General features: G+C 35.6%; 1 protein-coding gene and 1 long non-coding RNA gene across 2 annotated transcripts; one reads left to right on the plus strand and one right to left on the minus strand.

Moving 5' to 3' along the window:
* Positions 1-128: 128 nt before the first annotated feature.
* LOC128213333 (uncharacterized) lies at positions 129-5,740 on the plus strand. The gene is made up of 5 exons (XR_008257713.1): positions 129-265; positions 499-604; positions 1,658-1,735; positions 2,626-2,732; positions 3,628-5,740. It is a non-coding gene; the product is annotated as an uncharacterized LOC128213333 (long non-coding RNA).
* A 7,760-nt stretch (positions 5,741-13,500) lies between these two features.
* Positions 13,501-16,265, minus strand: LOC128215487 (toll-like receptor 4). Its single transcript, XM_052922169.1, has one exon. It carries the CDS (start codon positions 16,234-16,236, stop codon positions 13,501-13,503), a length of 2,736 nt encoding a protein of 911 aa, XP_052778129.1. The 5' UTR covers positions 16,237-16,265.
* Positions 16,266-17,051: the final 786 nt, after the last annotated feature.

Genomic DNA, 17,051 nt, shown 5'->3' on the forward strand with positions numbered 1-17,051 from the left:
TCATTGATGTCAGTACTGCTGTATTGGTGGCCTCACAATTTCTGTGTGGAAATGTCATCTGATACACTCATAACGGCGTATTTCTAGCATAGCTTTCATAAGTGCATGGCCATTCTCTGTAATTTTCAGATACACGGTGTTGTGTGTGGATAAGAAATGCAGAGTGGTACCACCAATCACCTAAGCCACCATTCCCCTAACAGACAAAAGGCTCATGGGGACAGTTCCTGCAGTTTACAGCAAATTGTAGCCCTACAAACTTCAGGTAAGTGATAAATCTGGGCTTCAAGATATCTCTGTACTCACTTCATTTGAACAAAACTTACAATTTCAGCATCCAAATCCAGGTTTAGATCCCAGACCGAACCTTGTCTCCTTTATTAAACTTCATTTCAGATGATCTATAAGCCACATACATGTTCACTATTTATGGCGGATAAGAACTTTCGCAAATTGATTATAAATGCGTTTTCCCAGATATACACCCTCCTCTTGCAGATATACTGCCAAGCTTGGGTGCACTGGGCCGGTTATCCAGCCGTGTGGAATCAACATCTCCAGCTGAACTTGGACCGGGAATTATATAAGAATCCTTAGCAGCATGGTGAGCTTTTGTGTATTTATTTCCAGGCTCGTATACCCGTCCAGACTTCTGCGTTTAAGCTTTCCTTTCGTCATTTTTTTAAATAAGGTATCTCAAGTCTTTCAATGAAATCACAACTTTGGAGGCTAGATTTAAATTAAGGAACCATTATGCGTAGAAAGCCTTTTGGGTGATTTATAATCAAATTAGTAAACAGGATTCTCATGGTTCATGGTTTATAATTGGCCTTGTGGACCTTTCATTCTTTACTTTGGTAAGAGCCGCTTAGGTATGTAAGAAGGGGGGAGGGGGGGGGGGGTACAGATGTGATAGTAAACAGTGTTTAATAAGGTATATTTGTTTTTATTTTATCACCATTTTGAAGGTAATGATTGTGTTAAATCAGGGATAAGTAACAAGTTTAACATAAACACTGTAACATGTTCTTTATTTCCAATAAAGCTATAAATTATCTCTGGAGAATTTAGTCTGATCTCCATTTCTCAGAAAATGTAGCTGTCTAAGTGCCTATTCCATCAATGAGTATCACTGTCTTTAAATTGCTGTTGTGGTACAGTTTAAATGGCAAAAGTTTTATGGCCCTGCTTGTTTGATACTCCTCATTCATTTTTGTACAGCGAGAAAAGTAAGGGAATTCTAGAGATTTACTAGAATTATGGATTGTTTTTACTAGAATTATGAATTGTTTTTCTTGAGTTACACAGTACATAAGGAGGAATTAGTGTGTACACAACTCCTCATTTTATTCCTGTTTATTATTTATATATGTAACATAGATGTGTACAAGACCTACGGTACTGTAGAAACATGACATAAAAGAGCTCACTTTGATTAATTTTCTCAAAAAAAAGATATCTTTACTGTTAAAGTAAGAACTTTTACTGCATAGTAAGTAATGTCTTCTGCTCATCTTTATGACATCATTACATGGAATGATGTCAACTTCCCAAGACACATTTCCACATGGCGCAGCTCATTTATATATATTGCTGATGGATTGTTTAGAATGGGACAGTTCTAATTGGACATAATGTTTTAATCGCCATTTTACAGAGTGCCAGCCAGTCATTGCTGTTCTTTGCATTGCTGAGGAGGACAGTCCTGCCAACATAACAGTTTGTTCAATAACAGGTAAAAAACTGGTCTCACTTTACATTTTCAACCACTGTTCGATCGTAACAATTATCAAAGAACCGGCTAGTCTCAATCATGAAGCCGCTCTAATTAGAGTCAATGAACGATATAGATCTGGATACAAGCGTCTAGATGATCGAGACTAAATTGGCAACATGAGAACATTTATTTCCCTTCCTGATTCTTGAAAATTACATGAACAAATGACAATTCTACTACCATTTAAAGTTTGATTAATTTTCGGACAAATGTGTTTGTTTTAATTTGCCTTCCGCTTAAAGTAAACGTATATATACTGGGCAAGAAGTGCTGAATTTCATCGTGAATCACAGTGATTATCCAAAGTTTGAATTTGGTTCGGACATGTTTGACGGGAATTCAAAGACATTTTTTGTCAGCCGTCTTATATCACAGGTTTCCATGCATTTTGCATACATTGGTTCATTCCAAGATAAAAATTATAACCTTTTTCAAAACGTTCAATCTGTGAGAGTGCAGCTTTAATAGACCTGTAAGGACTTGTCGATGTGAAACTTAACTCTCAATCAAACTATGGTAAAAGATCAAATGCGGGGCTCCGTGTGCGGCATAGACTGCTAATTTTTTATTTAATATGATGAAGAGCTAGTTAACTTATCTTTTTTAAAAGTCTTCATTTGAAGCAAAAAAATGTTTCAATACCCTGTATGAATTTTTTTCACGGGATATGTATTCATAAACAACATTGCTCCAGGGTGCGGAGCTACTTTTTGCTATATGGAAAAATCTTCTCCTCAGAAGTCAACTTTGTTCCCCAATGTGCAAGGCACAATCGGTGAAAATAATTTCAGTAAAAGTCACTGATTATTATTATTGTGATTATTATTAATAAACTTTTACTATTTCAGGAGACAAACAGAAACACAGAGGTGCTATACATTCCGATGGAAAAGACAACAAAAGCATCTCCCATCATTTTGGCGTGGCTCAGATCAAGAGGAGAATTTTAAGAAAGGTAATAACTGAGCAACTAAGAACATGCACGTTGCACTGGTTAGAGTGTAAGACCCATCTCGCTTCATAAGAATTGATAATCATCAATGTATTAAATCAAGAAATTGAAACGTAAGTGTCTTGTCTTTTGTAGTGTTTTTGAAATAGAATATAATTTAAAAAAAAACTAAATTATTTTTTAATATGATTGTGAATGTGTGATGTTTTCTTCCGATCATTCTCTCTCAAAAACCAGATACAAAAAAACATATTTGTAGATTTTTTTGTTTTACTTGTAAATATAGTTTTAAGTTTATATTTTAGGCAAAGCCTTTTATTCTGCTCAATACAAACTTAAATATTGTAAGAGTTATGGCCCTTTGTAATTTTTAAACAAATACATTTTTTTTCATGTTTTTGTAAGCCCATTATTTAGGGACTTTTAATATTTTCACCAGCAGCATGATAAAGTCAGACCAAAAGTGTCCAGTTAGTGTCCAAACAATAACTAAGTTAGAATCCTTTCTCAAATCAGGTGAGCGATATAGGGCCATCTCTGTGTTTGTCTGACAAAAAAACAATAATCAATCTTTGAGTTAAATTGACAAAATATTGTTGTAGAATGTTTTGTGAAGACATACAATTGGATTACTTTTGTGTCAATAGGATTAAGGTTTCTGCACATAAAAATTATTTAGAATAGCATTTGGGTCAGTCGGTTCACGTTCAATATTACTGATAGTATAAGTGGAAGCAGTGACTTAAAATTAATTACCAAACAGTTTCTGCTCAATTGCTTTGAGTTAACATACGAGTTATGAAACTTGGAATACTAGTTCTTGGTGGCATAAATGAAAGACCTTGTTTTGTCACATTGACTTGTAATCAAGCACTAACTTCCTCTAAAAAAATTTCAGGTGATGGTTGGGCACACACAAGAAGACATAGATCACATGTGTCCAGGCATATGAGTAGACAGGAGTTTCACACTCTGCCAAACTTACTTCATCAGAGGAGCAGAAAGCTTCTCAAGATCCCGCACTGCACACTTAGATATAGTCTTTGACTACAACAAGGGGATGAAAGTACAGAGAGGTCCAATTGAAATCAATTCTGTGCTGCGTCATTTCTTCATTCTGGAAGTCGATGGACATGATTTATCATGGCATCAGGTGTGCAGTTTGTCGACTATCAGCAGTCTTGTTCACCAGTTGTGCAACTTGAGCTGGTAGCTTTATTGCTTGAAGCCACAGCATAAGAGGGGGAAGGTGCAGGCTCATCAAAAAGTCTCAAAAGTTGAAACTAGGAAAAGAAGTTTGTCAAGAGTGTGAATCTATTTGCTTTGAAAACCATCGTTACGATGATTTGGTTTCCTTTGAAACTTGATACATACTATGTGTATATTGAATGAATTGAGATGCTTAAATAAAGAACCGCTATTCAAATATCAGGAAACTGCATTTTTCATACTAAAGGGTAAATGATGTCGCCATTTCCTGTATGTATTTAAATGAGATATGTTTCCACAATTAATATTTTTGGGAATTTTTCTCATCCTAATGAATGAGATTAAATTGTACAGCGTTATATGAGCTTAATATGTGTTTTCTGTTTCTTTAAAATTGGTGAAAAATTGTCAGAAGATAATTAGACCAGTATCCATTACTGCAATCATACAATCAAATATACAGGGACAAACCCACTGGGCATAAAATATAATTAAACCCTGTTTAGGGGCACGAGGCAAACAGAGTTACTTTCAAACGTTAAAGCTGCACTCTCACATTTTGGACGTTTTGACAACTTTTCTCATTGTATGTCTTGGATTGGAACCATCCAATTTTTGCGAAAAATTAAATGGCAGATTTTTCTATTTAAGTTAAAACATTGATGTTTTATGCACTTTTCTTAAACCGTTAGTAACATTAATTTTCGAACGGAAATATGAAATCTGTGATCTGATCTTTTGTCAGCAATCTTTTATCATTGGTTTGCAGATAATTACGCAAAAAATTGCTCATTCAAAAACAAAAAAGTTGTGAAAACGGTATATCTGTGGGAGTGCAGCTCTAAATGTTTAATTTCTTGATTTTACTACTGTATTAGAAATTACAGGGGTTGGGGCATATTTTTAGTGTTTTTATTGCTTTTTATGATTCATACAGTCATACTTTATTCCTCAGGGCATAACTTACAAATAGACAAAACTGGAAAATGGTCGTTTCAAAAGGTCAAAGATAATGCAAGTTGAACAATCATATCGTTCATGGCTTGTTTTTTGGTATATTTTGTTGCATATGCTATAGAAAAGTTGAAAGTTAAAAATAAATTCATAGTTGAAATGATGGCTGTGAATGGTATTGTCAGATGAGAAAAGGCACTATTAAGAAATAGGTATAATGGTACTTTATTTATTTTGATCAATTTTAGATATTGTATGAAAATTATTAGCTTATTTAGTACATGAGACCTTTTAAACAGTTATTGACAATATAACAATGTGTATATGAAGCTTTAGATCAACACTTAAAGCTGCACTCTTACAGATTGTCAGTTAAGACACAAAATTGTCTCAAAATCTGCTGATTTGGTTATCATTCCTTTAATTCAGTCATATTAGATAATTCACAATAGAACCAATCCGAAATGTTTGGTAAAACTGCCGAAAATTTAATTTACATTAAATTGTTCGTAATGCTTTTATCCATAAAACATCATTTTTTAATATAAATATGATAAACTGCAATCTGATCTTTTTTCAGCAGTCTTATATCACTTAAAATTGGGTCTAGACATTTATGCAAAAAAATACTCCATTTATAGACAAACAATAAAAGAGTACCGGTAGTCAAAACGATCAATCGGTGAGATTGCAGCTTTAAATACACCTTTTAAGACCGCTGTAAAATTCCAATGGTTTGCCTAAATCTTTAAAGCTAGCATACTGTTTAATTGACAACCATACTTATTGTTTAAAAGTGTCATGATATCTTTGTACAATGTTTTTATATAATTCATTAAAGAAGTCAAAACAAATTTGTTTATCTTGTAAATTGTTTTCTATTATTTAAATGACCCAGACAAAAATGGAAACGTCAGTGCTAGTTCTTTTACTATTAACATCCCATGAAGTTTCTATTGGTGTAGCAACAAGGAGGTGTTATATTAAGGATGCATCATTTAAACCAAATTATACATTCATATGCACAACATACAGGCGTGTAGCCGCCTATACGTGAATACGCGGCTGAATCCACATGATTCTGACAAAAAAATCAACCAAAGTTGCAGTATGCGAACTTGACTACATGAATCTAAAACTGGTTATTTTCCAGTACTAAATAATGCACATCGGAACGACCAGAATGCACTAGATTGCACCATGGTTTTCAAAATTTTCAAGTTTGCCCCGAACCCCCCAGCACATTTATGAATCCACATGAATAGAGGGGTAGCTACGCCCCTGACATAATTGAAACCACAGTGTGGCTAAACAACACTTGTATGTTTACCTACGCAGTGATCTCCTATGGAAATGCAATCGTCAAAGAATCTGAAGGGGATGTTTATATGGACTACATTTGAAATGCACCAAGTGTTTGAAAAAGTTGATTTCAGTCACGAAGAGAATCAACCATACCCCACACTTGTTGGAGTAAGATGAAATGTCCACTTTCCGCGAGAAAGAAAGTACATTAAAAATGTTCATTTGATTCAAGTGACTATTTTTTATAAATATGTTGCAATACATAAAATACGTTGTTGTTTTTTTATAATTGTTTACCCATGTTGAATTTTATTTGGCAAATTTATAAGATATTTATATACGAGGGCATAGCCAGAAGTTCGTGGAAAAGCTTGATAAAATGAAAACAATATGCAGCATATCTTTTAAACTTTCATACAATAATAATCAGGTAATTTGAAATTAAGAATGCGAGTTTCATCGTAAAGCATGTTATAACGACAACGTAGTGATCACTATGGAAACAGGTGGTCGCGCATTCCTCCGCAGTTGCTAAAATAACCCATGACAATATCTTGTTTTGTTGACCACTCACATTGAAACCAATAAAACGGCGCGAAGGTTTGCACATTTGACGTGACGTTAATAACGTGTGATGAAGTGAAGTTTTAAGTCAGTGCGTTTATTTGTTTATTTCAAAGGAAACATTTTAGCTTGAACGGTATAGTTAAATTTTGTTTAAAATGACGCCAGAAGACAGATTGATAAAACGGGCAGTGATACAGTGCTGTGTGAACCTAGGGAAAACTCCATCGCAAACACATAAACTGATGAATGAAGCATCGGGTGAAACTCAAGTGAAGCGAATGCTCGTTTACAAGTGGCACAAGCGGTTCAGTGAGGGGCGGCAAAGCATTTGTGACGACGTGAGGTCTGGGCGACCGGTTTCACAAACTACAGAGTGTAACGTCGAGGCCGTGAAAAACATCGTTGACGCTGATCGTCGAGTCACTCTTTATGAAATATGCAAGATGTTGGACATGAGTTATGGGTCGGTACGGAGGATAATGAAAGACAGTTTGAAAATGAGTCGAGTGAGTGCGCGTTGGGTTCCACGGCTGCTGACAGAAGATGAGATGAGCAAAAGAGTACGGGAATCACGCCGATTCTTAGCTCGGTACTAGAAGGAAGGAAACCGTTTTCTTGAGAAGATAGTCACTTGCGATGAAACCTGACTGTTTTATTACGACCCTGAGACAAAACAGCAAAGCAGTCAATGGAAGACTACCGGTTCCCCGCCTCCGAAGAAGGCACGACCATCCTGCTCGATAGGAAAGTATATGTTCATTGTCTTCTTTGATGTGCACGGTGTTATCCTACTCCATGCAGTTCCGCAGAGCCAATCTGTGACGGGTGCTTCCTACTCGAAGGTAAAGTGATATATAACAAAATTCATTTTTATCAATATTTAGGACTTGATAAAATCTGCATAAAACAATGTTTTAAAAAGTTTATGATTAAAATATGGGATTGAATAAGTGTTAGTTTTAATTATAATATTTGATGAAGTACGCAATACGCGACAAATGTTATAAGCCTCAGTTATGTTCTCCATTTAAGGTTTTGAGGCGTGACTTGTAGAGGGCGATGGCATTTAAGAGACCACAGGCGTTGCATGATGGGTGGATTCTTCACCAGGAAAATGCATCAGCGCATAGATCGGAGAAGGCACAGACTACCGCGACAATCCAGCTTGAAGCGGAGATCCTTCCCCACCCCCTTATTCGCCAGACCTACCACCATGCGATTTTGCCCTATTTCCAAAACTTAAATGTGAACTAAAGGTAAACGCTTCAATGACTTTCAGGCACTACAGAGTGAAGCTCAGACACGCCTGTATTCTTACAAGTCAGAGTGATTCAGTGACATTTACCGGCAGTGGGTAGCGAGACATCGACGTTGTATTGCGGCGAACGGCTCTTACTTTGATAAGTTATGACGTTGACGTCAGATTCTGACGTTTGAACTGCGCGGGCTATACTGATCTCATGTTAATGAAAAAGCTGTAGTTTCCTTTATATTTTATGTATCAGTTTGAAGTTTTATATGTGATTTACAGCTGAAATAGATTTTATAGCGAGCTGACGTTCGTTGAAAAAATATTAAAATGTGTTGATTGTATTAAGCAATTCCACGAACTTCTGGCTATACCCTCGTATTTAGAAACTCGGAAAGTATGTGAATGGTTTGGACCGGCTTCCTCAGCCGCTAAAGAGGATATGATTATGACATACTTTTTTGTTAAATCTTTCGAACATGAGTTTTTGAGTTAATATAAGCGAAGCGTTAAGGGTTTTAAAAATGCATCTTTTACTTGGATTTTATCGATTGTTATTACGAAATAAAGCATGGCGTATCAAACGAAGTGTTAAAGCTAAGCTATTGATGGCTGAAACCCTTCAATAAATGTGCTAACATATAGTCTTTGAAGTCCAATATTTGGAAATGCGTTACTAACCCGATTCAACAAAAGGCTGTTGCACAATCAGTTGATTGACATAATCACGTGATAAACCAATAACTTCCATTAAGGTTAAAATATTCAACACCTTAGTATGAGTCCCTGTGGGCGAGTGGATAAGCGATCCGTTTTTTATTCTATGTGTTATCTGCACCCCTATGTGCTTGCTCCCAACTTGAACAAGATTAATTTTTAATACTTCAATCGTTTTTTAAAAATGCAATTGAAGTATAAAAGAAAATCAACCTGGTTACTATTATTTCTGCAATTTCAGTACCAAGGAGCAAAATAAATATACATGTAAGTGTTTTCAGATGCATTACGAGAAAAAATATGTTTGGTGCCAAAACATGAGAGAGCCTCTTTAAACGGAAAAGTTTTGGCAGTTACTCAGTCAGTCAGATGGTGATAAATATAATGCATAGCATCATCGCTCTGGAGTACGAGAACGTTGTATACAGTGTATTTTTTTACTGAACATGCGTGTGTTTATGTTGATGTCATAAAAGGTTTAAACTGTTTAAAGGAACTATAACATTATGAAACAACAAATCTGATTACAGATATCAGTGGCAGATCCAGGAATTGACTTAAGAAGGGGTACGTGAAACTCATGGGCTTAATCTTTCCACATCCGTCCCTCCCTCAGAACAGAAATTGAATGGCTTAAAATGTTGGACCGGGGTGGTGGTTAGACTCCCCCAATTTATAGTCCGAAATAGTGCATTTTTATCTTAATATTGTATTTTTCCCGATATTGACTGAGAACATATTATAAACGGACGATTCAAAGGGTTGGGGGACGGCACGCGCGCTGGGACCGATCCCCCCCCCCCCCTGAATCTGCAATTGAGTACATGCATTAAAACCGTCTCCGTAGCCTTTTGGTTAAGGCGTTCTATACCCTTCATTCAATTGACTTAATACTTCACACAATTGTTCAGGACCATCAGCCAATGAGGTTACATAACTCCATATCCTTAATACAAGTTATGGCCCCTGATTGACTTAGGTTAAAGTTTTAGGCAAGTAAAATTTAAGGGGAAGTTGGAATTTAATAAAAAAAAACTTCCATGGGTCACACTGAACCCAATAAACAATGTTCTTTAATCATGAGCTAACTATTCAAGCGTTAACAGACACATTCGTATTCAGACGAAGCTTGTATTGTTTTTACAAGCACAGAACTTGTATTTAGCATTTACAGTTTCTATATAATTCAACTGAAAGTTCTATTTAACCATAATATATCAAATATTAAGTCACCTTTCACTAGCGGATTGAGAAGGGGGTGCAGTTGGCGTGCGCTCCCTCTAAAATCGTCCAAGTTTACTTTTTGTGTCAATATATGAGAAGAAAATAATAAAATATACACATAATGCATCATTTCCGACTACAAATTGTTAAAATTTTCTTGATTGAGTAACCCTCAATCCCCCTGCAAACGCCCCTAAGTAACCCCCCCCCTTCTAACAAGAATTCCTGGAACCGCCCCTGGTCATTATATATTTTGTTTATCAAACGGTACAGAGATCAAGTGACTGAATCTGACTTGCATTTAATGAATGAGATGGTCTGTAAAAGATTTCCGATGAATATCCTATGAAATTTGCAGTCCTCCCGTTTCGACTGGTCATTGTTTGTGGATTTATTATACACAATTATAAAAAATACTATAACCAAGTTGTCTCTTAAGGTTACGGGAGCCTTCACTGTCAAAAGTAAGATATATATATATTATTTGTCCCCCTAATGCCATAAAATATGGATGGTCCCCTTAATGCCTCAAAAATAATATTATATATACACTGGTCTCCATAAACCCTTCTACATATATACCTGTCCCCTTAAAACCTGCAACATACTTACAAATTATTAAGGAGACCGCAAATTACGTATATTTTTTGTTAGTTAATTTAAGAAGCCTAAATTTTGTACTCATAATAAATGATCATTTCAATACTAAATTATTAACAAAAAAGCAAAATAAAGTATAAAACAAAAAATATACAAATTGTCTCCTTAATGCGGTAAAAAATATACGGTCTCCTTAATGCCCTAAGTAGATATATACATATATATATATATATATATATATATATATATATATATATATAACGTGTCATAACGATAGTAGTGTGCATACTTCGTTATGTCCACTCTGTGGTTTGTTTCATCCCGACATATGGTCATTTCTGTTCTGGTTCATGGCCCGTTATATCTGGTCCGTTTCGTCAACTTCGGCAGTTTTATATTCCAAAGCATAAGGCCCAATTAATATCACATGTTAGCATAATTGAATATAAACAGTTGCTATCACGTGTTCATAATGGGTAAGGCTATATAAATATAGGGTCTGTCTCGAGTCGTCATATAATCACATACTTTTATTCAACGAGGTCAGGAAACATGTAAGTAAAGGAGCCTGTTTTCAGTAAAAACAAAGCAAACACGTTCCACGTCAGAATTCTTCACATTTAACTACGCTGGAAGTAGATCTCGTCGTTATTTCAATTTTTCAGTAAGCCTAAGGATTCACTCTAAGGAGTCTTTATTAATTAGGCTATGTTACTCTTCACTGGGACTCAATTTGAACTGAGAAAAACAAACTACACGTTAAAACACTATAATTAATTAATATTATAATCATTGAAATTAAGAACTACTTCTACTGATATACCGGCATACATCGGAGGTTGTTTTCGATGGAAAATGACCGAGGTGTTCTGGTTGTCGATGAATAGCGTTTAAATTTAGTTGGGTGAAGCCCAATATGACCCGTTAATGTTTAGTTCATTATATCAGTTATTCCAATAAATTATTTTCAGTTAGAAAAAAACGCGTATACAAAATAAATAATGTTCTTTAATGAAATAGAATAACGTACTACGCCGCAAAAACATGAACGAATCTTCCAAACAAGTGTTGTCTAACTCGCATTTTCTTCGCTTATGGATAAACAACTCCCATGATGCGGACGGTCTCGCGTAAAAAGCTCACCAAGCCATGTTTTGGCCACTATTCAATCTGTATGGTAATTTTGGTACAGATAAAGGGAGATGGCCTGTTTAATATTGGTCAATCGGTTACAGCTGAGTTTTAAATCTTGTCACATTGCTGTGAAACCTGCATTTAGTACATAAAATAACTATTTGTTTTAGATGCTCTGACAAATGCTTGGACGATTGGAGAACGTGATTTGAACACTCTGCCTCAATTTGATAACAAATGATATTTGCTTTTCGGAAATGTTTGTGGGCCAATAGCAATCGAGGGTTTATCTCATTTACTGAAGTCCCATGATTATGTAGAGCAGATCCGACTGTGTCTACCTCAGAAGGCGCCGACTATATTTGATATAGTCCAAACAAAACAGAAACTAAAAGTTGGACGGCACAGAAATCCTTCATTATTCAGTACAATAACGCATGTTTATAAGGGAGTTTGAGGAAAACATATTAGCAGTTCAAAACATTTTTTTGCGCAACTATATTTTCTTGAAATGAAAACGAGGCTAGATTTCGAAATTAAGATACAAGTATTAACAATAAACTTGTAGGCGAACTGAGTCACGTGGACCCCCATCCACCCAGCTACAAACGAAAACATGATTTGTAAATAATAATCACTTTATTATGTATATACATATAACATTTTAATTCGATTAACTTCATAAAGAGAAACCACAGGAATAACACAAACATGTTATTACTATGAATATACAGCAAATATAATGCATAATGTTAATTATAGACTGTTACATCAAGAACACAGTACATATACCATTTTACTGTTCTGTTCTGGTTGTTATTTCTTTGTTGTTGCTGCTGCTGTTGTTTTTTAAAACAAGTCATTGAAAATCGGTTCATTCCGTTTATATTTTTCGTTCTTTAATCCATGTTCTCACGATAATTCAGTAAAGCATTTGAATATTATACTTATAAACCTTACACGAGGTATCAAGTAGGCAACCATAACTATCTATTAGCGGAGTCTATATCTCAAAATAAATACAAAGAAATTTGAAATGTGCAATTTTCTCCATTAGTCTTTATTATTATAAGCCTCAGAAGGCGCCGACTATATTTGATATTGTCCAAAATGTAACTTAAACTAAGGGACCAGGTCATGAATTGAAGAATAATGTGGGTTTTTATTATATTTTCCTCGTTGTACTGTAAAATGTGAGGTACATTGTGTTTAAAAAAAATGTTTTCTTTTATTGATAACGAAGTCTTAAATTATAACGCCCCAGAATATTGCTTTTTATTTTTTTTTAAATGATTTTAAATACCAACGTGTCCTCGAATAAATGACGGTTACACGGTAGTATAACAATTTCCTTTATGTTTTGCAATCTCCTACGCAGTAACTTCCCTTTGCGAGCAGCGACAAAAGGTGTTTTGAAAAACTAACATTCAGCTTAATTGTTTGTTTTGCAAATGTCATTCAAAAGATTACAAGTGTGTTCACAAAAACAAATACAATTGTTACAGTATGATCAACAATGATGTCTTTCGATCAAATGTATACTTAACATTTTATCATTGAGGTAAATAACAACTTTTTGGTGTTCTACATGCATGTTTTTCTTCTATTGTTATCGCGCCGACTTGATGCTATGCATCACTTTTTCTTGTTTTGATTGAAAACACTCTACGAGGATAACCTTCATTCATGCTTCACTGCCCACACATTGATATGTCAACAACCTTAGCGTCCACCAACAAGTATCAACATATGATGCGTTAGGAATATTGCTAATTATAGATTGTATACACAACAATAATAATCATAAGACGACTATTGGCAAACAGCGTCTGCTAGCCTGTCCCAAAATTGATCCTCCAAGTCACCTTCTTCGACCGGAAGTTCCAAGTAGGTCCTTTCGCGGAACACGTCCAAAATTTCCAAGGGAAGTCCATTCGTTTGCACATTCTCTTTGAGTACCACGCACAGAACGTCCCTTCCGGTTTTAATGGTTTCCATGCGAGCCATATTCATTTCGTACACGCACCAACTGCTGGCCAGAAAGTTTGGTGACATGATAATGAGGGTTTTTCGGCTACTGGTTATTGCGTGGATAATATTTTCATTTATCATATTTCCGGCCAAAAAATCCCTGTCGTGGACCGACAGACGTAAGCTCCGAATTGATTCTAACTCGGGAACAAGCCTCTGGCGGACAAAGACGGCATCTTTCTCGGCATAGGACACAAATGCGTCAAACTCGTAGTCACCGTATTCATGGTTAACTGGAACATCGCCCTTGAAACGGTATTTTGCCGAATAGTACATGTACCGTAAGTCCCATCTATATCTGTAAACGAAGCTGCATGTAATGATGACGAGTATGATGAAGAGCGAAATACTCGTGGAGACAATCAAGGGCAGGTAATTGGCACATTGTTTGTTTAGTGTTTTGTATATTTGGTGTGCATTAGAAAGATATCCTTTCGACCCATTATCGAATGTGCATTTGTACTGGTTCAGTTCCTGAAAAGCTGTGACCTTGGTCTCAGAGAACCATTTTACCAAATAAACATATTTGCAAGTACAACAGAAGTTGTTGTTTTTCAATGCAATAGAAAAATTGTTACCGACAATCACTTTTGTAAAAAGCGTAAGGGTGTCAGGACTTATTGTTTTGATCATATTCAAAGTTAGGTCAATAAATTTAAGATGTTGCATATGGTTGGCTTCAAATGAGACGCTTTCGAGAATGTTGTCTCGCAAAAGCAACTGTTGAAGACCCACAAGTCCAATAAACACTCCCGTTGGAAGTTGTTTGATCTTGTTTGAAGAAAGATCCAAGTACTTTAATTTTTTAAGCCTACTTAATAAGATACCCTCATTGTCATTTTTAAAAACATACCCCAAATAATTCTGAGCCATGTTCAGAATTTCTAGATTGGCCATGTTGTGAAATGCATTTTGGGCAATTTCAAAACAAGAGTTATCGTCCAAATGCAATTCTTTCAGTTTATCTAGACCTAGTATTGGTCCGTTCCAAGTATGTAAAACGTTGGTAGAAAGATTAACGGTCTGGATATTATTTGGCTGACAAAAACAGGAGCTGCGTATTGTAGTACGTACTTTAAGATCTTTTGCATCCACATGTCGCACGGCCGCCGGAAGAGGTATCCTTGGGATTGAATTTGAAACATTTCGACAATTATCGCATAGACCATTCCTGATCTGGAAATCAATAGATGAAGTAAAATCGTCCAATAGGTCGTCTTTAAAGGATTCATTCTTCAGTTTTCTAGCATTGTTATCCGTCATCGAGCGCAAATATCGTGTTCTTGAAGATCGCTTTGGGTCCGAATATAACATTGCCCTATTTGTGATGTTTGCATTGTGGGACAGTTTACGTTGAAACACGTCGTTCACTAAATAAAAATGTCTAAATCGATGGTCTTTGTGCTGATGCGAAAACCAAATTGTTTCCAAATCAGAAAATAGTTCTTTAGTAACAATATTGGCGAAAATCTGAACCACGTAATGTCCCAGAGCTAATTTGTTGTCAACCACCGATAACGTCTTCAACTGCTTTGGAATAAACCGAACTGCCTCTATTTCCATGTTGTTGATTCGATTGGAATCGAGGTACAAATGTTCGATGCTTGTTTTTGAAAGGTATTCAAGATCTGATGCCGTTAATATGGTGCAGTCACCAAAGGTTGTGTGCAAGTTTGAGATATTCAGAAAACTTATGTTGGTGGGAATCAATCCAAATGTGAAATTTGGCATCGCTGAAAACGTAAGATAAGGGTTTGAGGACAAATCAAGAAAGCGTAAATTTTTCAGATTAGAGAAACTACCATTCTCGACCCTTTGGATTTGACAATTGCGTAGCTGCAGTTTGCGGAGACTTGGTAGCTGAGTGAACATACTTGATAGAATAGTGTTTATATCACACAATGTTTCGTCTCCTCCAAGAATAAGCGATGTAAGGTGTGAAAAGCTGAGGTTCGCGGTACATGGAGATCCATCTATTGACAACTCTTGTAGATTTGTAGCCTTTTGTGTCTCTTGTTGGATTTTACATGGATAACTCGTTTTAGCTTTCCTTAAATTCCTTCTAACATCCAGTGTTTCTAAGTAATTGTGGGTTGAAAGAACGCCTTTGCCAAAATACGTGATATTGTTTTCACTTAAAAGGAGTGTTCGTAGAAACAAACTGTTCATAAAGGAACCAGTCTTTATTGTCCCAATCTTGTTCGATGATAAATCTAAGCAAGTTAGATTGGTGAAACGAGCGAACGAGCCCTTCTCAGTGGTATTTATTGAATTGTTCCGCAAAATTAATATAACAGTCTCTGTTGGTAATCCGTGCGGAACTTTTTCAAGATTCGAGCCAGAACAATCTACAGTTAATATAGATGAATAGTAACACCAGCATGGGTCACTCGTTCCGCATCTTGATTTTCTGGAAGTCTTAGGAATTTCACATGACATATTTGGCGATTCCATGTACTGACAATGACCGATGGCCAAGAACGAGCAGAGCAATATTATTAAAATTAAGTCCGACATGGCTATCTTTGATTATTTAGGTTTTTACACTCCAGATATCTGTTAATTTTCACTTCATGCAGTAAATTTTCTCGTTATAAACAATTGGTGTAAATTTTTTATTGTATCCACTTTATCTTCACGCAGAGCAATGTCATGAAAATTTTAATCCGATCGTTTTGTTCTTTTTCTTGAATGTTCAGCTTTCTTGACTCCATATTAATAATAATTGTAAACTCATTTTGGTAATAACACTCGTTACAAGCGTGTGACTGCCATTGTATCCATTCCATATGACTATATTCAAACCATCATTTGTTTCCGTGTCTATCTGCCTTGTTTAGAAGATGATAGTTTTCTTTGTTGTACGTTATCTGATAATGAGGACTTGACAAATAGTAACGGAAAGTTGCCAAGGACGCAAATTAACATCACACGCTGAGTTGCAATTACACTGCCTGGTGATACAAGGAAGTAATGCTCGAATTACGTGTATCACATTCAAAAGTAGTATCTTTACTTTAATAAAACTACGACATGTACATTTGAACAAAAGTGGGACACGAGGCATTCATATAAAAACATATTGCATTGTCTTATGTGATATTAGGAAAGATAGCTTTTCAAAAGATAAACAATTCCGTTTATATATTAATATATATTTGGTAGCGTTACACGTTCTACTTCCACTTCGTAGGTGTTAAATATGATCTCTAAATAAGAACTTAAAATTAATAGTTTATATATTGTCTCTTTAAATATCCCAGGTTTAAAGAGATAGAAATATACGCCATAGATTTATGCAATTGCTCAATAATCAACGCGCCGACGTAGCA

Source organism: Mya arenaria, chromosome 13 (genome assembly GCF_026914265.1).
Source record: "Mya arenaria isolate MELC-2E11 chromosome 13, ASM2691426v1".
Lineage (NCBI taxonomy): Eukaryota > Metazoa > Mollusca > Bivalvia > Myida > Myidae > Mya > Mya arenaria.